We start from the raw sequence: 20,591 nt of genomic DNA, 5'->3' as shown, positions 1-20,591 counted from the left end.
ATTCACTTTCCCACCATTAAGATCTCTGAAGGGGGCCCCCGTGCTGTGGCTGTGGCTCAGTGGGTTAACCCCCTGGCCTGAAGCGTCGGCATCCCATATGGGCACCGGTTTGAGTCCCAGCTGTTCCTCTTCCAAACCAGCTCTCTGCTATGGGCTGGGAAAGCAGTAGAAGATGGCCCAAGTCCTTGGGCCCCTGCACCCGTGTGAGAGATCCTGAAGAAGCTCCTGGCTCCTGGCTTCGGATCGGCACAGCTCCGGCCATTGCTGCCATCTGGGGAGTGAACCATTGGATGGAAGATCTCTCTCTCTCTCTCTCTCTCTCTCTCTGTCTCTGCCTCTCCTCTCTCTGTGTAACTCTGACTTTCAAATAAATAAATAAAATCTTTTAAAAAAAATCTCTGAAGGACTTTTATCCCAATTCCCCCCAGCCCCCCACCCCTCGCCCCTTGCCTGGGACGCCTGGTCTGTAGCAAGCCAGTGCAGTAAGAGAAATGGAGTTGAGTCTTTGGGGACACTGTTAGAAACTTTGCCTGTCACTCCAAACAGGCAAGCCCAGAGGAGCCACCCTGGGTCACCCTAGGGACTCACAATCACTCCTCTGGGCTAGCAGATTCAGCCAATGCTCTGGGACCACTTGCTGGTTTGTTGTTGCAGACCCTTTTTCCCTGGTGGACCCAGACCGAACACAGCAGGCACGACACACAGTTGGCCCTCTGTACCGGCAGGTTCTGCATCTGAGGCTACAACCACCTGCAAATCAAAAATGGTTTTCTTACAAAAAGTCCAGAAAACTTCAAAAAGGAAAACTAGAATTTGCCATGCACAGAACACTGTGCCATACCACATGAAGGTGGGGCTGTGTAGCACACCCTGTGGCGGCCTCTCTCCAGCACCACGGTCTGCACAATGCTCGCCCAGTCTCGGTCACGCACCGTGTAGTTGGGCTTACGATGCTTGGGTCTGCACTGAATGTGTGCAGACCTTTTTGTTTCTTGCTGTTATCCCCTAATCAATGCAGTGCAATGGCTCTATATATCGTCTATTGTTCTAGGAATTAAGGACTCTAGGCACGATGTAAAGTATGCGGCAGGATGTGCATAGACTTTCTGCAAATACTACGCTATTGCGCGTCTTTGGATTTTGATATCCATAGGGGTCCTGGAATTAACCCTCCACCCCAGGGGGCGACTGCACATGCTTGTAAGCTGGGAAGTCAGGGAGGAAGCTACAGCAGGAGGGCAGGGGCAGCCTAACCAGAGCCAGGCTCCGGACAAGAGGAAGCTGTGTTACCCTGGGCTGGGTAATGAATGCTCCCCCAGACAACAGCAAACCCTGGCTCTCCTCCACCACTTGGCTTCCAGGCAAGAAGCACCTGGAGTCCTCAGGTAGAGTGGACCCGATGCTGGGCTGACCTCACAGGCTCTGGAAGAGCAGGAACCTCCACCTCAGCGGGGAAGGCCGGCCATGGACGTGGCTGCTAGGTGTGGGCCACAGCTCCACCCGAGCCCACGGCAGCATGCTCAGGTCCTTGGGGCCGCCCAGGGAGCGGCTTCCCAAGAGATGGGAAGGTGCTGAGAGCAAAGCAGCTCCTCCCGCTGTCTGAGGCTGGGGCAGGCGGGGCCGGTCCCCAAGAAAACTGTGAAGTCAGGATGTTTGCTCTTGGACCTGTCCACCCGCTTTCTGCCTCACTTTCCACCACACCTGTCAGGCACTCTGCTGCCTCCAGTGAGCCAGTCACATTGAGTCTGACCTCATTTCCAAATGAATGAAAGCCCGCAACCGCTCTCCAGGACACATCTCCAGCAGCAGGGTGTTGGTGGTGAAGGTCACTTCCACAGTGACCCTCTCTTCCGAAAGGTGCACTAGGGGGCTGACGCTGTGGCAGCATATGGACGCACCATATGCCGCTTGCAGTGCCGGCATTCCATACGGATGCTGGCTCGAGTCCCAGCTGCTCCACTTCTGATCCAGTCCCTGCTAATGCATCTGGGAAAGCAGCAGGAAATGGACAAAGTGCTTGGTTCCCTGCCACTCACATGGGAGGCCTGGAAGAAGCTCCTGTCTCCTGACTTCAGTCTGGCCCAGCCTTGCCCTTGCAGCCATTTGGGGAGTGAACCAGATGGAAGACCTCTCTCTCTGTAACTCTTTCAAATAAATTTTTAAAAAATCTTTAAAAACAACAACAATAAGGTGTACGAAGTTCTTAAAGACCACTTTGCTGAGAGGGTGTTTGCCCAAAGGCTAGGACACTGCTTGGGACCCCTGCGTCCCATATCACAGTGGCCGGGTTCGAGTCCTGATTCCAGCTTCCTTCCAATGCACCCCCTGGGAGGCAGCAGCAGGTGGCTCAAGAACCTGGGACCCTGCCAGGCACATGGAAGACCAGATGGAGACGCAGGTGCCTACCTTCAGCCTGGCCCAGTTCTGATGTTCCAGGCAGTTAGGGGAGTGAACCAGCAGATGGAAGATCTTTGTCTTGCTCTCTTCCTCTATGTGCCTTTGTTCTTATCTGATAGTAATGAATAGGTTGCTTAATAAGAACCATTTAAAAATCCTTAATAGGTTTTCAAAAATGGGGATGCCATAGTGAAGCAGGTTAAGCCATGGTTTGCAACACTAGCATCCCACACCAGAGCCCCAGCTGCTCAACTTCCAATCCAGGTGCCTGCCAACGTGCCTGAGAAGCAGCATATGATGGCCCTAGTACCCCCCATACGGGAGATCCAGATGGAGCTCCAGGCTCTTGCTTTCCCTGTGGCCCAGTCCTGGTTGTTGTGGCCATTTGAGGAGTGAACCTGTGGATGGAAGATGATCTCTTTCTCTGTCTCTCCCTCCCTCTGTCACTCTGCTTTTCAAATAGATTTAAAAAACAAAATCCTAAAAAACCAAAAAGAGTAGCAGATCCTGGATTACAATTCAGGTTTTCTTAACTCAAACCTGAAACATTACAGAACATGGCTTCCTAGTAACAGCTGTGTGAGTATTAACAAATCTGTGAAGTATCATTGCAATGTTGAGATATAAGGTCTGGTTCTGTGGTGCGTTCAACATTTGCCAAGGTTAAGAAAAAACCCTTTAGCTCCCCTAGCCTTTATTGGAATGGCACTTACTAGGAACTCACTGAAAATAGCATTTATTTTTACCAATACTTCTTGTGCACCAAGTGACTTATCTGCCCTGTATCCCACTCACGCTGAACTGCAACCCAACAGACACCATTGTCCTCCAACGGACACAGTTCCCAGCACCCCGGCCTCACCAGCAATGCCCTGGACGGCACCACTGTGACAGTCCTGAAGTGCCCGGGCAGGCAGGGCTCGATGGTGGGGAACAGGTGCCCGGGGCATCCACATCACTAGATGGCCACTAAAAGCTTCCAAAACAACTCCACAGAAATCACAAAGGAGAAATTTGCCTTTTAGGTTAGAACAAGAGACTTAAACACGATGCCAGGCCTGCAGGGGTGTGGAAGGCAGGGTGGGGCCCTGTGCTCCTCCCCGACTCTGTACCCGTGGCGGCACAGTCTCTGGTAACAAGGTGCCATAAGCTTACTGTCATATCACTGTATCTCAATCAACTGGAATGGCAATTGTATCTCTCCACTGCTCTCATTCTTCAGCAATAATAAATATTCCCAAATCTGAAATTTCAGAAACTACGGACAGAAGATTGGCTTAGAGAGTTTTGGGGTAAAGATGAACATTCGCTCATTCCTTTCTTTGCATGTATCACATATCCATCGCAAATTTGAAACGCTCTGTCCCCAAAAAAGTAAAAAATTGGTGAGCGTCAATGTACGTATCTGATCCAATGCAAATTACTAGTTTACCATGCACTCCCCCTCGAAAAATTACTGTTGCTTTGTGTTCCTTCTTCTCACAACCTTCAGAACCCAGTGTTTTACAGCAGCCACAATGTCAGGGCGCAGTAGTCACATGTGGCCGGCGGCCTCCCCGTGCAGCACTGCATCAATTCAGCATCATCGCCCAGACGCATGGTGACTCTCAGCCAGCCAACTGACCCTCACCCAAGGCCCTCGAGACATCGATTTTTGTTGTTATCCTTCCATTAAAGTATGTGTGCTATCTAAAAGTAAAACCAACAACTCCAGATGAGATGTTACAACTTCTGGAAAACGTTATTGAATTCCTCTGCTCTTCGATGAGGGTCCACTCCAACATCAATCACCAGATATGTGCCAATGTCATCAGCGTCCACAGTCTGATATTTCTTGTAGAGGAAAGCTGAGATGAACTTGGCCATGTGGCCCTTCCCGCTGCTCCCATTGAATCTAAGAACGCAAGTGCACAGCTCCCTCTAGAGGAGCACAAAGAACCGCCAAGCACAAGCAGCAGAATTCCTCCTGCAAAATTAAAGCGGCCCAGTGTCAGAAGCTGCTTCTCAGAGCGATTCCTACAGAGAGCAGAGCCCGCCAGTGTGACAACTGGCACTTCAAACCCATTTATTTTATTTTTATTAAGCAAGCCCTGTGAAGAGATCCAATTTCAACCTGGTCACTTTCAAATTAGGGATCGGACACTTTTCTTAAATAACAGCATTTTTTTAAATTTTAAAATTAAGTTTTATTTACATATTTTAATACTTAACTTTGTTCCTTATTCCTTTATGAACATTTTCTAAAATATTAAGTCTTTATAGCAATTCTATACATTAGTAGCTCTCAATTAGCATTTCAAGAAGTCACAAACATATATACACACACCAAACATTGATTGCCTACACATTTGCTATTTTTCAAATGTAGGTATTATTGTGACCAATTTTAAAAACATATATATATATATATATATTCATTTTTAAACCTATACATTTAAAAGCAATGAGTCCCACTTTTGAAGATGTATTTATCATTTATACTAAAGTACTACCATTAGGTGGTAACTCCTATTTTGTTAAAAACTACACACACTGAAATAGGTGTTCAGCCTAGTGGTGAAGACACCGGCATCCCACGTCGAAAGGCTTGGATCGATTCCCAGCTGACTGTAGCTTACTGCCAATGCAGTCCCTGGGTGGCAGCAGTGTTCTCATTTTTATTAACATGAGATACGTTCAATACATACAAGCAGTTCCTCGTAAGTCTGTAGTTTAAAAACTACTGATAGAGAAGGGGAGAGAGCTCCATTTCTCTCTCACTCCCCAAATACAACAACTAGGACTGGGCCAAACTGAAGCCAGGAACCAGGAAGGTTTCCCTTGGTATTTCCATGGGTATTAGGGACCCACACACTTAAATAAGATTTTAAAGAAAATTTATGATCATCTGACCCCCTTCCCTCAACGTACAGAAGAGGAATTCCCCCCAAAAGGAAAGTGGCTCACCTCGTCCCACAGCTGGTCACCAGCAATGGCCAAGGGATCTTGGATACAAGATGGACTTTGGATACAAAATGGGCTAAAGTTGGGGCTGTGGCCATCTGATCATCTGCAGAGGCAGCAGGAAAAGATCTCCCAGTATGAGGATTACTTAAGGAGAAAGCAGACCGGCAGCGCTGGCTACCACCAACCACACCTCTGGGCCCGTGGTCCTAGTTTACGTCCCGTTGAAGGGAAGGATCATGACCGTGTGACTGGGTGACAATCTGCTTCTCACACAAGCAGAGACCTTGTTAAACTCAGGACCACATCTTGAAATCACCTTTTCTGTTTATTTTTTCAGTCTAACACTTGGGAAAGGATGGCAAAGTGTATAAATATGAGCCTTGGTGTCTTCATGTATTGTGGTTTGGGATTGGGTAATTCACAGCTCACTTTTTTGGTTGATACTAAAAACGGTCTCTCAAGATCAAATTCAAAACAAGAAGGTTATTTTTATTATACAGTTCTGAATACATAGGTCCCATTAGCTTAAGTACTGTACAAGAGTTTGACCAACGGCAGGCTCTGGACCCCCAGTTCCAACGCAGGTTGGTCACCCCTGGTTACCGGGGGCAGGGCTAGAGGATGCAAACAGACTATCAATAAGAAGTTCTCATTTTTATTAACATGAGGGATGCGTTCAATACATACAAGCCTCCTCTCTGTTTCGGAGACACAACATATGTTTATTGAATATTTACGTGTCAGGCACGATTCTAGTGCTGGGATACAAAATGGAACAAAAAGCCCTGCCCTTCTAGAGCTTACAGCCTACTCAGAGGCTGGACAGGAGGGAAGGCACCTGACGATGTAGGCAAATTCAGTATGTAAATTAGTTTGCTAGAATAGCTACAGAAAAATAGACATTTGTAAAATGCAGAACTAACACGTGAAAAATCCCAAAGCACTCAATATACATTGATCCACTTAAAAATATTTGAAAGGCAGAGAGCTAGGACAGACAGACAGAGGACAGACAGACCTTCCATCTGCTGGTTCACTACTCCAATGCCCGTCTCCTGCTGCCTTCCCAGGTGAACTAGCAGGAAGCTGGATTGGAAGTGGAGCAACACTGGTCCCTTGACTCGTTTTTCAGAACTTCTATTGGAAATTTTCCTATACAAACAGTATAATGAATCCCTCACAAGCCTACTAAGCAGCTTTAGCAGTTAACATTGTGCTAATATTTCATCTGCCACCACTTTACGAATAGCAATGCAGTAAAAATACTTTTTAAAGCAGTCCCACTTGGAACGCAATTTTAAAAAATGTAACCATAGTATCACTATGACATCAAATAAAATCTGATAAAATAATTCTATACTACCATCTAATACCGGATTCATCCCTCCCCCGTACCTGCGCCCTGCTGGTTACATGTGGAGGCCACAGGTCCAGGTTCAGTGTTCTGGGGGTGGCGAGGCATTTTCCAGGGGCTCTGTGCCCTTCCTTTCTCACCACAGCAGCACATTGAGGGTCTGGCTGTTCTACTCTCACTGCATGAGCAATGAGTTCAGGGATCATCGACCTGACCCATCCACTGCAAACTCCCCATTAGCTCTCCCCAGCATCCTTTGCAATGAGGCCACGAAGGAGAGGCTGCTATGACCTACTGTCCCTCAAGTGTTACTACGAACCAGGCAACTGATCTGTCCAACTCTGCAATGTGGCTTCACCCAAGGGAAAGTGAAAAATCAGACTTCTCTCCCTACTTTCCGCATCTCCAAACACTTCCACAGTATCCTCTGGAACCCACGCTTAGATGCCAGTGAGAGGGCTCTTTTCCTTCTTGACTTAAACCCTAGCTTTCCTGAGTCCTCCACCTCCTCTGCTACCCCCCTGGTCGCACTGGTGTGCCCCTCTCCCAGCCCCTTCCTCACACGCTTGAACTTTAGGCTTGTGTCACTGACACTTTAAACCCTGTCTGTTGGAACCCAAGCGACTGTGCCACAAGCCGTCCTTCCAGCCGTCAGTGCCTGTATCCGCTGCCCAGCCTTGGCCACTGCACCTTGGGCTGCACCCTAGCCACGCCAGCAAGTGCAGCCCTCCTTAGGCAGCGCCACTCACTCCCTCTCTGTATTCCAGCACCCTGACTTCAGTGTTCCGGCCCGGACAGACCCACCGTGACAACTACCAATGGGATTTGCGAAGGCTAAAAGCTGATAAAAGGTGACTGGCCTTTGAAACAAACCTGTGTCACCATACAAGACATGGGAAGCTATCTCCAAGTCTGGAGACAGCCGTGGCAGAAGCCGCCCTGACCCTGTGAAAAGAGAAAAAAAGGTGTTGTGGCCGCATGCCTACCATGCAAGCTCTCTAAGGCCACTGCCCCCTGGTGAGCAACCAAAGCGATAAAACCCAAGCCAACCACACCACAAATGCAGTCACATTCTCCAAATTCAAGTCCAGCGGCTTTCACAGCACAAACAGGGACTAAGGCTTCAGGAGGGCACAGACGCAAGCGAGCTGTCCCCTCCTTAGTAACCTGGCACCAGACACCGTGCGTTCCTCTGGAACACTCATACCTCCAAGGCAACACAGCCCAAAGGATAGTAAGTTAACCATTCTATCTGAAATGCGGGGAACGTGGGAACCCAATCCAAGTCAAGGGACAACAAAGCAAAGCTGCTATCTATGGCCCCAGTGGCTGAACACCACACCCATACTATGAGCTTACACAGCATCTTCACAGGTGGCTACACTGCCAGGGAGGTCGCTCCTGCTGCTGCTCCTTCTACCAGCAAAACAGAAACTTCAGAGAGTCAAGTAAAGCACACAGCATTCAAGGTTTTTCCTTACTAAGTTGATAGACAAATAAAAATTAGAAAGCTTGTTATGCTTTTGAAAATGAAAAGCATTTTTTTTTAAAGAGAGATCATCCAGGGGCCTGGCATTTCACATTTCATTTTGTTTCTGAGCCAAAAGGTGAGCGACAGGAGAGCCACACAATGAGATGCGCTCAGTCGAGAAGCAGCCCACGGCACAGGTAACCAGTGCACTGGAGCAGCAGGGAGCAGCCCGAACCACTCAGCACCAGCTACAAGCTGCTCTCGGAGTCTGCTCTTCACCAAACTACAGACAGAGCTGAAGAAGAGCTGATGTCGGCCAAGAACCGTGGGCTCCTCCTTGACCAGACCTGGGCAAACAGCAGCCACGGTTCCCACCTCTTCCAAGACCACACTCGAACGCTGGAGCCCACAGGCGGAGCAAGGTTCTGCTTCAAGAATGCGAACTACAGCAGCGTACAGGAAAGGACTGCAACTCTGTGCTCCATTCCGACTTCTCAAAGTAAACCTTCAGAAACACTTGCATAACAAGTATTTGGAGTAATGGGGAAAAAAAAACCAACAATATATGACAGAAAATCAAATACATCAATTGACAAAATGTTTTCAGCTTGGGGCCAAGAGTTCCAAACCTCATCTTTCCAAATGGAAAGTAACTGTACAAACCATAACCCATTAACAGGAAAACCTGTCAGGCGATCAAATTCAACCATAAGACAAGACAAGGAGCCTTCTAAGCAGTCTGCCTCGGCCCAGGTTCTTTCTACCAAGCCTTTGGACAAGAAGATAGAAACGAGGGAAACAACGTCAGACACGTGGTTTGGCCAGCGCACAGCCTTCCAACCCAGAACCCAAATGGGGAGGCAGTGCCCAGCTGCAGAGCCATCCGCAGAATGTGCCTCAAGTGCGAATTCCCCGACAGCCCAGATCCTCACACTCGGGAAACTACTTCCTCCCACCCACAGCAACACAAGAGAATGAACTGCCCCTCATTCCTGTCAATGCACCTCTGGGCCTAGAGTTGACTCCAAACTTAGAAACTGCACTGGATTCAGCGATAGGTGTCTGAGGAGCTTGAGTGCCGAATAGGAACATACGTTGTCACAGAGCAGTCAATGCAAATACTAGAATTGGAAAACCCCAAATGTATAGAGGGTTGCCCAATTTGTTTTGCTCTTCTTGCGTTAATTATAGCCTATGTCATTTGGGACAGTACTTCTGTGTCTCACTGACACTACACTTCATACTCTGAGAGTTTATTCAAGGAGGGAGATTTTACGAACACCATAAAGTGTGATATTTCAGTAACCTACCATCACACAAAATGGCATAAGTTTCAGTGTACATGGAAACTAGGGGTTTAAACAAAGTTTCTGAACACAATGGCTAACAACCATTTCTGACAAAGTATATGGTTAAAAATATAAAAATAGGGATTTGTTTTAAGATTTGTGCTTTGCTGCAACCTAAGCCTTCGTTGGCTCTCACCCTCTTATCCCCAAACCGCCCCACCCACAACACTTCCCATCACAGAATGTGACCATGCCGATCATCTCAGCTGCGTAAGTCGTATGAAGTCACCTCTCTCCCCTCTGCCCATCTCCCTAGCACATCAACCACTTCTCCGTGTCTACAGCTACCATCCTAGACGGAGCCATCAGCATTTCTCACTTGGGTTATAACAGTAAGCACATCCATTTCTCTCTCATCCTGGCTTCCCAGTAGTTCTCAAGGGGTCGGAACCTATCATTCCCCTGCTCAGAACCCTCCAACAGCCCTAGGCTCTTGGATTTCATCTAATTTCTCCCTTAACTATGAGGCTCCAACCCGGATTCTGGACCGTCGAGCCCTCTCCTGCCACGTGGCCCTCCCCCAGCCTGTTTGCTCTGCCTGGAATGCTCTCCCCTTGTGATGCACATACGACTCAACTTCGTCAAGTACTGGCACCTCTCAGGGTGGCTTTTCTAAGAACCCTAGCTTAAACTGCAAACCCCTAACACCTTAATATCTCTTTTCTGAATTATTTCTCATCATAGAATTTATCACCTACTGATATACTTTACCTATTGTTTAATGTCTTCTCAAAGGTAGCAATGCTTATATTTTGTTCACTGTGGTATCACAGCACTTAAAATCCTCAAATATTTGATGAATAAACGTCACACATGTGAATACAAAACTGAGGTGGATGAAGTGTGACACAGGTATTCAGTCTAGTAGTTAAGATGCTGATTAAGATGCCTGTATCCTGGGGCCGGTGCTGTGGCACAGCAGGTAAAGCCACCACCTGCAGTGCTGGCATCCCATACGGGCGCCGGTTCAAGTCCTCGCTGCTCCACTTCCGATCCAGCTCTCTGCTACGGCCTGGGAAAGCAGTAGAGGACGACCCAAGTCCTTGGGCCCCTGCACCCACGTGGGAAGACCTGGAGGAAGCTCCTGGCTTCAGATTGGCCCAGTTCCGGCCACTGTGTCCAACTGGAGAGTGAACTGGTGGATGGAAGACTTCTCTTTCTCCCTGCCTCTCCTTTCTCTGTGTAACTCTTTCAAATAAATAAATAAATCTTTAAAAAAAAAAAAAAAAAAGATGCCTGTATCCCATATTAGGAGTGCCTAGGTCCCTGCTGGCACTGACTCCTGACTCCAACTTCCTGCTGATGCACATCCTGGAAAGCAGCAGTGATGGTGCAAGTCATTGGGTTCCTGCCACCCACGCGGAAGGTCTGGATGGAGCTCTCGGCTCCCAGCTTCAGCCTAGTCCAGTCCTGGCCATGGCAGGTATTTGAGGAGTATACTAGTACAAGAGAGCACTGTCGTTCTGCCTCTCAGAAAAATTTTTTAAAAAGATGCAGTATGAGTACATCACAAATGACCATCAACGAACACAGAGCAGAGGGGCAACAAACGAACACATCAATGGCCAGCTGGATTTCCTAAAAGGAAAATTCCTTTTATACTATATGCCACGGCCTTATAATGAAATAATTTCAGACGGTCTTTGGCATGTAAAAAGAGAGCAGAAACAATCTCCCAGGGTTGTCTGAAGCACACTTACACTTAAATATTTATGATGCTTCCAAAAACGTATCTGCAGGAGACAAAATAGAAAAATAAAAATGTGTGAAGCTCTTCTCTACAACAGTTTAAATGAGTCCTTTGCCAACACCAGATAAAGTGCCTGCCTCAGGGCACCAGGAGCTCAGAACTTGTGCATCCCTGCCCGACAGCTCTCTACCATCTTCACAGTGCTACAGCAACAGTGCAGCTGCAGGCCATCAGCCACCGGCCAGACGCGCTGCAAACGCCCGCTCACGCGGTGGCCCTGTGCTATTTGCCCCTTTTTGTCTTGGCCGTCTTCTCCCTCCTTTTCTTTACGTGTTTAGGAATTTTGTTTTTTCTTTTCTCTCTCTGGGCTTCCTTGACCTTCTTTTTTCTTTCCTGTAAAAAACAAACAAACAAAACACAGATTTTCATCATTCAGTGTATTCGTAATACAATTACAACTAAATAACATTGTATGTAAGAAGCTGAAAGTGAAAGTAGCATAAAAGATGAATGAAAAAAATTAGGGGTTGGTGGTAGAAGCTGGGGTGAAACAGTCTTTCTACTTTTTTTTTTTTAAGATATTTATTTATTCGAAACAATTACAGAGAGAGAAGAGACAGAAGGAGAATCTGATCTGCTGGTTCACTCCCCAGAAGGCTGCAATGGGGATGAGCCAGGCCAAAGCCATGGGCTTCACTAGGGTCTCCCACATAGGCGGCAGGGGCCCAAAATACTGGGGCCATCTTCCACTGCTTTTTCCAGGCCATGAGCAGGCGGGTAGATCAGAAGTGGAGCCAAGAAATGAATTGGAGCAAAGGATTTAAGCTCCTGACCAACCTTTTTATCAACATCAAGGTCAGTGGTGTGTTTCTTGCAGTGGGCGTGGTCGCCCTGCTCTTCAGAGTCTGTGTCGGAGCACTCAGAGCTGCCGGCTCCGTCTGAGTCAGAGTAAGTCTTGTCCTGAACTTGGTTTTCTAGGAGAGCAGGGACCTAGAAATTATTACAGATAATGTTACCCTAACCGATCTGTTATCGTTGTAAGTAAATGTGCTAAGGCCAGAATTCAGATCTCAGCCTTGCAGGTGTACCCAGAACAACACGATGACAAACAACAGAGCCGACACCAGGGAGGGAGCCCAGGGTACCCATGCCACTGCCGCTCACGAGCGCAGCTGAACAGAGCTTTCCTGAGCAGCCAAGCCCACGACACCTGTTCTGCTTTTTTCAGCACCTCAGAAGGGGCTGGCTGGGGTCTGGAAGGATGTGAACATACATGGAGACAAGAACAAAGGCTAGTCTGGCTGACTTTCCAGGTGTTTTCCTACAAATCACATTGCTAGCAATATACTAATCCAATCGAGAGGGAAGAATATCTTCCAAAAAGAAGAAAATTTCATTTTTCCTGTAATCAAGCAGGTTTTTAAAGCAACAGAAACATTTTTTAAGAGGAAGGACTCCTTTTTACAAGAAAACAGATCCTAGCCGGCGCCGTGGCTCAACAGGCTAATCCTCCGCCTTGCGGCGCCGGCACACCGGGTTCTAGTCCCGGTCGGGGCACCGATCCTGTCCCGGTTGCCCCTCTTCCAGGCCAGCTCTCTGCTGTGGCCAGGGAGTGCAGTGGAGGATAGCCCAAGTGTTTGGGCTCTGCACCCCATGGGAGACCAGGATAAGCACCTGGCTCCTGCCATCGGAACAGCGCGGTGCGCCGGCCGCAGCGCGCTACCGCGGCGGCCATTGGAGGGTGAACCAACGGCAAAAGGAAGACCTTTCTCTCTGTCTCTCTCTCTAACTGTCCACTCTGCCTGTCAAAAATAAAAAATAAATAAATAAAAAAAAAAGAAAAAAAAAAGAAAACAGATCCTTAAGAGGCAACTGTACAGAAAGAGTTTCTAGCCAGCTGTCACTAAATATTCCTGCTCTGGAATCCAAGGCACCACTTCCACTTCCCTACAACACCTGTCATTTGTAATGCAGAAATGCAAAACACTGGTGTTCACTCACTTCACTCTTCCTACAGGAAGGACAGTCAACTTTCAAAAAGCAGTGATTCTTCATTTATGCCCTTAAGACTGAAGAAAGAGCGAAGCCTTTATTACTGCCTAAAATGGAATTCCTTAGTCCCACTCCTCAAAAAATGTAAGGTAAAAGAAAACCAGATTGAAGAAAGAACACTGCAGGAACCCAGCACAGGGCTGCCGGGCTCACGGCGCTGCTCTCAACACCGTGGAGTAGACACAGTCCAGACTACTTCCGAACACCGGTTGTAAAACAACCAAGAAGCACAAGGCGGTCACCAGTTTAAACTCCACAAATGAAGCCAGGACACAGGAAAGACAAACGCCTCACATACAAGGGAGAATTTCCAGGACAGAATAAGGAATAAGCCAACAGCTCTTAGTATTATGGTCCGAAACATAAAAGAGCACTTCTGAAAATGTGCATAGGCTTTGTAAGTATTTTATTTAGTAATAACATAAAATATCACTAATAGAATTCCAGTAACACACTACACTTCATGCTCTATCCTTTGCAAGGTTTTCCCCATAACAAAAAGTAGCACATGGGCTCCGTACCTCCTGCACGCCTGACAGGTCCTTCTTCAATCCTGTGACGGTCTGGTACAGGATCTTGTAACCGAGAGGGAAGAAAATAAGAAACAGCATCAAACTAGACACACTACACAATCAAGAACACAGTGGGCTACTTTATCTTCTATGACTGGGTTCATCTCAGTAACACATGGCTGTCACTCTTGTATACCAGGGAGGCCAGGCCCACAGGTCATTTCCAGCCTGGAGATCTACACAGGTGAACATCTGTGATCAATGGGAAGACAGCAAATGCTAACTTGGAACTCCATTACGGAAATGCCATCTATCTACCCTCTTCAATAATTACATTCTTCTCTCATTAGCTGACCTATATTTCAAAAGAATTTTGGGGCTGGTGCTGTGTTGTAGCAGGTAAAGCCGCTGCCTGCAGTGCCAGCATCCCATACGGGTGCCAGTTCTAGTACCGGCTGCTCCTTTTCCGATCCAGCTCTCTGCTATGGCCTGGGAAAGCAGGAAAATGGCCCAAGTCCTTGGGCCCCCACACCCATGTGGGAGACCCAGAAAAAGCTCCTAGATCCTGACTTTGATTGGCCCAGTTCCGGCCAGTGTGGCCATTTGGGGAGTGAACCAGCAGAATGGAAGACTTCTCTCTCTCTCTGCCTTTCAAATAAATAAAATGAATCTTTTAAACATTTCTTTATAATAAGGTGTTTTAAATTTCATGAAAACTGGGGGAAATATTTCTCTCTTGATGTTATGTAAGGCTTACATAATAGCTACAAAATAATTTCGATGCCTGACTTGCAAAGCCTAAAAAATCTCCTTTAACAGAAAAAAGCTTTTCCTGGGACCGGCACTATGGTGCAGTGGGTTAACACCCTGGCCTGAAGCGCCGGTATCCCATATGGGTGCCAGTTTCCCAGCTGCTCCACTTCAGAACCAGTTCCCTGCTAATGCACCTGGGAAAGCAGCAGAAGATGACCCAAGTGCTTGGGCCCCTGCACCCACGTGGGAGACCCAGAAGAAGCTCCTGGCTCCTGGCTCCATATCGGTGCAGCTCCGGCTGTTGTGGCCAACTGGGGATGGAAGACCTCGCTCGCTCTCTCTCACTCTGACTTTCAAATAAATAAAGAAATCTTTAAAAAAAAAAGTTTTTCCCAAAACATGTACGTTAATGAAATATATATGGCTGATGGATCTAGAACAGCCACTTCCAACACTGACATCTACACAAACCTCCCCTTTCCTCTAACTGTAGTCTGTTGTGTCATCCCCCAACAAACACCAACAAACTCCCCTCCCATCCACCATGCACAGAGACATCCAACATCCCAGAGACCGGAAGTCCAAAGGCCCCAAGAGTGGACAGTGCCTTTCTCTCATGCACCTGCCTGCCACACAGACCCAGCTCCTCACATTATCCTGCTGAGCATTCAAGGCCATGTCCTCTTCCTTCAATTTCATCATTATGTCCACATCTCTCTCGTAGTTTTTTACTTCATTCAGGGTTCTAGGAATATATGCCCGCTTAAACACCTGCAAGGGAGGGAAAGCACACCCAGAGCCGTTACCCACATCTCACACTCCCTCAGCATCCTCACCCCCACCAACCACGGAGGGGTTCAGACACATCGCCACCTCCGACACGGTTCGCAGCCAAGCTGTGTGCACACACCGCTACTGCACCTGCTGTGGGCGGCACCGGACATAACCTGCTCCTAATGTAAAACACTAGCTTCTGATAGGATTTAGGAAAGGAAACAGCAGACTCCAGGTTATCCTTAGATAAAACTTCTCTTCCTTCTGCATTCCACAAAGTAGGAGGGGAAGGGATGGAGCTAGTTAGCAGGCGGCAGGCTCTGCCTGAAGGCAGTGATCCCACACGGCACCATCACCCTCCCAGCTACTATGGTCAAAGAGGTCACCTTGTATTTATCTACCTCACTACAAGCTGCATCAATGTAAAAAAGAAACAAAAAAGGCTATTATGGAAGCTGGTGCTGTGGCGTAGCAGGTGAAGCTGCTACCTGTAGTGCTGGCATCCCATATGGGTGCCAGTTCAAGTCCCAGCTGCTCTACTTATGATCCAGCTCTCTGCTATGGCCTTGGGAAAGCAGTAGAAGATGGCCCAAGGATTTGGGCTCCTGCACAGGCATGGGAGACGTGGAAGAAGCTCTTGGCTCCTGGCTATGGGTTGGCACAGCTCCAGCCATTGCAGACATATGGGGAGTAAACCAGTGGATGGAAGACTTCTCTTTCTCTCTCTCTCTGCCTCTGTCTCTCTGTAATTCTGCCTTTCAAATAAATAAATAAATCTATTTTTAAAAAAGCCTATTACAGATCCTTTACCAAAAATGTCTTGATAAAAATATTTCTGGAATCCACATGAAGTCATTTAAGAATTCACATGTGCAGGCTAAAACGGGCCTTTTCTTTTTGACTCACAGAGCCCAACAGGCTCTTCATAAATGTTCTCGATCCAAACAAGGGCTAACAGGCTGCTGGGCGGATGGGCGGACTAACATCCTGGAATGTAAATTACACCACTTGAGCAGCTGACCTAGGTACCAGATTATGTCTCAAGGATACTCATCGTCATTATTAAAAAACTGCTTATCTACTAAGATCATGCCTTTTAGCAATATGGGAAAAAAAAAAAAAAAAAAGAAAGAAATCTCAAAACACCAATGTATCAAGAGCTCAGAAGAAACAATAAAACCCACCTCTTCATCCACATGGTCTTGGTTAGACCTTTCTTCTCTGGTCCTTTGAGATGCTAGTTCCATGGCCTTTAAAAGAAAACAAAGATTCCTTTCAACCTAAAGAAGACATCAACTCCCAGGTGTAGTACAAACCTGTCCTGACTGTGCAGGTGGGACCTCGTCACAGCAATGACAATACTCAGTGACTAAGCACCGGGGTGGGGCTCTCCACCAGACAGCTCCCCAGAAAGAATGCCACACATCTCTGTTCTAGTCCCTGGCACCCTACTTCCACCTTCTTCATCAAAAGTAATTCTACTTTTACTACTTTTTAAATGACTACCAAGAGGGGCCATCGCTGTGACGTGGTAGGCTAAGCTTTCGCCTGCAGTGCCGGCATCCCACATGGGTACTAGTTCTAGTCCCAGCTGCTCCTCTTCCAATCCAGCTCTCTGCTATGGCCTGGGAAAGCAGTAGAGGATAACCCAGGTGCTTGGGTCCCTGCCCCAATGTGCAAGACCCAGAAGAAGCTCCTGGCTTCAAATAGTCTCAGCTCTGGCAGTTGTGACCACTTGCGGAGTGAAATAGTGAATGGAAGACCCCACCATCTGTAACTCTACCTCTTAAATAAATAAATAAATCTGGGGAAAAAAAAAAAAAAAAGACTACCAAGAAAATTTACTGAAGGAAAACAGAGACCCAAGGACCAAAAGACTAGTCCTGGGGCCGGCGCTGTGGCACAGGTTAATCCTCCGCCTGCGGCGCCAGCATCCCACATAGACGCTGGCTCTAGTCCCAGCTGCTCCTCTTCCAATCCATCTCTCTGCTATGGCCTGAGAAAGCAGTAGAAGATGGCCCAAGTCCTTGGGACCCTGCGCCCGTGTGGGAGACCCAGAAGAAGCTCCTGGCTCCTGATGGGCATGGCTCTGGTCATTGCAGCAGCCATCCGGGGAGTGAACCAGCAGATAGAAGACCTCTCTTTCTCTGCCTCTGCCTCTCTGTAACTCTGCCTTTCAAATAAATAAATCTTTAAAAGAAAAAAAAAGTATCATGGAAGGGTGGGAGTTTGGCGCAGCAGGTAAAAAACCCCACCTGGGACACCTCCATCCCAAATGGGAGTGCCTGGGTTTAGTCTCGCCTCCTCTGTTTCTGATCCAGTTTCCTGCTCACACTAACGTGTACTCTGGAGGCAGCTGGTGATAGCTTTAAGTCCATGTGCTCCTGCCACCCATGTGGGAGACCCAGAACGAGTTTCAGGCTCCTGGCTTTGGGCTGACCCAACCCTGTGTGCATTTGGGAAGTGAACCAGTAATGGAAGATCTCTCCCTGTCTCTGCCTTTCAAATAAAATTTAAAAAGCAAAACATTTTTTAAAAATTCAAGTTAAAGAATTCATCAGTTACAGCAAGATGAGCAAAGGCAGAAATGAAAGGCATTCCAGAGAAAGGGAGAAAAGCAGAAGTTAGAATCAAACCCGACAACCTGAGGAGGGGTGTATGTGTCATGTATTCAAACTTCTGTGATTCAGAGGCAATAAAAGTAAACACAGATAAATTGTACTACATCAAAATAAAAAACTTCTAGGTGTGGCAGGCACTGTGGGGTTAAGCCACTACATCCTATATCAGAGTGCCTGGGATTAAATCCTGCCTCTGCTCCAATCCAGCTCCCGGCTAATACACCTGGGAAGCAGCAGATGATGGCCCAAGTGCTTGGGTTCTTGCCACATGTGTGGGAGACCAGGATGGAGTTCCTGGCTCCTGGCTTCAGCCTGGTTCACTGGCTGCTGCAGACATTTGTGGTGTGAGCCTATGAATGAAAGACGGCTCTTTCCACCTTATATATGAACGAACGAATGCTTAAAAAAAACAAAAAAACAAAAAAAACAAACAAGGGGGCCAGCGCTGTGGTGCAGCGGGTTTAAGCCCTGGCCTGAAGTGCTGGCATCCCATATGGGTGCTGGTTCGAGTCCCGGTTGCTCCTTTTCCGATCCAGCTCTCTGCTATGGCCTGGGAAAGCAGTGGAAGATGGCCCAAGTCCTTGGGTTCCTGCACCCACGTGGGAGGCCAGGAGGAGGCTCCTGGCTCCAGATCGGCCCAGCTCCAGCTGCTGTGGCCATCTGAAGAGTGAACCAAGTGGATGGAAGACCTCTCTCTAGGTTTCTACCTCTCTCTGTAACTATGTGTTTCCAATAAATAAAACAAATCTTTAAAAACAAACAAAGTCTGTACATGAAAGGATACAACAGTAAAACGAAAAGATAATCCACGGAATGGGAGAAAACATCTGCAGACCATCTATCAGACAAGGAGTTAACAGCCAAAATGCATAAAGAACTATAATAACCAAACCCAAACAACCCAATTTTAAAATGGACAAAAGACATTTCTCCAAAGACATAAAAATGGCCAATAAACACATGAAAAGATGCTCGACATCACTAACCAAGAGGGAAAGACAACCCAAAGCCAGGAGAAAATCACTTCATAGCCCCTTGAATGGCTACTATCAGAAACCAGAGACCTGGCTGGCGCCGCAGCTCAATAGGCTAATCCTCCACCTTGCAGCGCCGGCACACGGGGTTCTAGTCCCGGTCGGAGCGCTGGATTCTGTCCCGGTTGCCCCTCTTCCAGGCCAGCTCTCTGCTGTGGCCCAGGAGTGGCCCAAGTCCTCGGGCCCTGCACCCGCATGGGAGACCAGGAGAAGCACCTGTCTCCTGGCTTTGGATCAGCGTGATGCGCCAGCCGCAGCGGCCATTGGAGGGTGAACCAACAGTAAAGGAAGACCTTTCTCTCTGTCTCTCTCTCTCACTGTCCACTCTGCTTGTCAAAAAATAAATAAATAAATAAATAAATAAATAAATAAAAAGAAACCAGAGACCAGCACGAGCAAGACTGTGAAGGAACTGGGATCTACTGCACGGCTGATGGGAATGAAAATGCGCTGCTGCAACAGCAGAGTACAGTGGATCCCCAAAAACTGAAAACTAGAAATATCGCACGCTCCAGCAATTCTACCTCTGGGCACATACTCAAACTGAAAGCAGAGCTGGCGTTGTGACATAGCTGGTAAAGCCACCGCCCGTAATGCCAGCATCCTATAAGGGCGCCAGTTTGTGTCCCTGCTGCTCCACTTCCAATCCAGCTCCCTATTGGCCTGGGAAAGCAGTAGAAGACAGTCCAAGTGTTTGGGCCCTGCAGCCACATGGGAGACCCAGATGAAACTTCTGGCTCCTGGCTTCGTCCTGGCCCAGCGCTGGCTGTTGCAGCCATTTGGGGAGTGAACCAGAAGATGAAAGATCTGTCTCTCCCTCTCTAACTCCTTCAAAATACATAAATAAATCTTTTAAAAAAACAAAAAGCTACCAGGGTCTCAAGGAAACATTTATATATCCAAGTTCACAGGTTCACAGAAGCATTACTCATACCACAGCAAAAAGGTAGAAGCAACTTGTGTCCATTGATAGATGAACGAACAAACAGAATGGGGTATACAGATAGAGTATTATTCAGCCTTAAAGAGAAATCTCGTTACATGCTACATCATGGACCAGCCTTGAAGACACTATGCTATGTGAACTAAGCCAGTAACAAAAAGACTACATTGTATGTTTTCACTCTTAAGTGAAAAGCGGTACGGCAGTAGTAAAGATGGAGTAGTAAAGACCGACGGACGGTTGAATGGTGGAGACATGGGAGCTGTTTAGTGGTACAGAGGCTCAGTCCGGGTGGATGACGAAGTTTCAGAGCAGCACAGCAGTGGTGACAGCACAACATGAACGTAACAAAGTCACCGATGCAGACAGGTCCCTGAGAAACAAGCAACAGTTAATGACCAGGGGCCAGTGCTCTGGCATAGCGGGTAAAGCTGCCGCCTGCAGTGCCGGCATCCTATATGGGCGCTGCTTCGAGTCCCAGCTGCTCCACTTCTGATCCAGCTCCCTGCTGTGGCCTAGGAAAACAGTAGAAGATGGCCCAAAGACTTGGGCCCCTGCACCTGCATGGGAGACCCGGAAGAAGCTCCTGGCTCCTGGCTTTGGATCAGCCCAGCTCCAGCCATTGTGGCCAACTGGAGAGTGAACCAGCAGATGGAAGACCTCTCTTTCTGCCTCTCCTTCTTTCTCTGTGTAAC

General features: G+C 47.7%; 1 protein-coding gene across 2 annotated transcripts in view; it reads right to left on the bottom strand.

Moving 5' to 3' along the window:
* Positions 1-4,599: 4,599 nt before the first annotated feature.
* The window catches only part of RIOK1 (RIO kinase 1), a 37,474-nt gene continuing 21,482 nt past the window's right edge, over positions 4,600-20,591 (bottom strand). For both annotated transcript variants that reach the window (XM_062184343.1, XM_062184344.1), the window contains 5 exons: positions 16,483-16,548; positions 15,176-15,295; positions 13,781-13,834; positions 12,045-12,197; positions 4,600-11,600 (listed from right to left, as the gene is read on the bottom strand). In XM_062184343.1, the coding sequence (XP_062040327.1) occupies positions 11,490-11,600; positions 12,045-12,197; positions 13,781-13,834; positions 15,176-15,295; positions 16,483-16,548 (504 nt within the window). In that variant the 3' untranslated portion in view covers positions 4,600-11,489. The remainder of the gene's footprint in view (positions 11,601-12,044; positions 12,198-13,780; positions 13,835-15,175; positions 15,296-16,482; positions 16,549-20,591) is intronic.

Source organism: Lepus europaeus, chromosome 3, assembly GCF_033115175.1.
Source record: "Lepus europaeus isolate LE1 chromosome 3, mLepTim1.pri, whole genome shotgun sequence".
In the NCBI taxonomy this organism is placed as follows: domain Eukaryota; kingdom Metazoa; phylum Chordata; class Mammalia; order Lagomorpha; family Leporidae; genus Lepus; species Lepus europaeus.
This window is presented reverse-complemented; position numbering and strand designations above follow the sequence as displayed.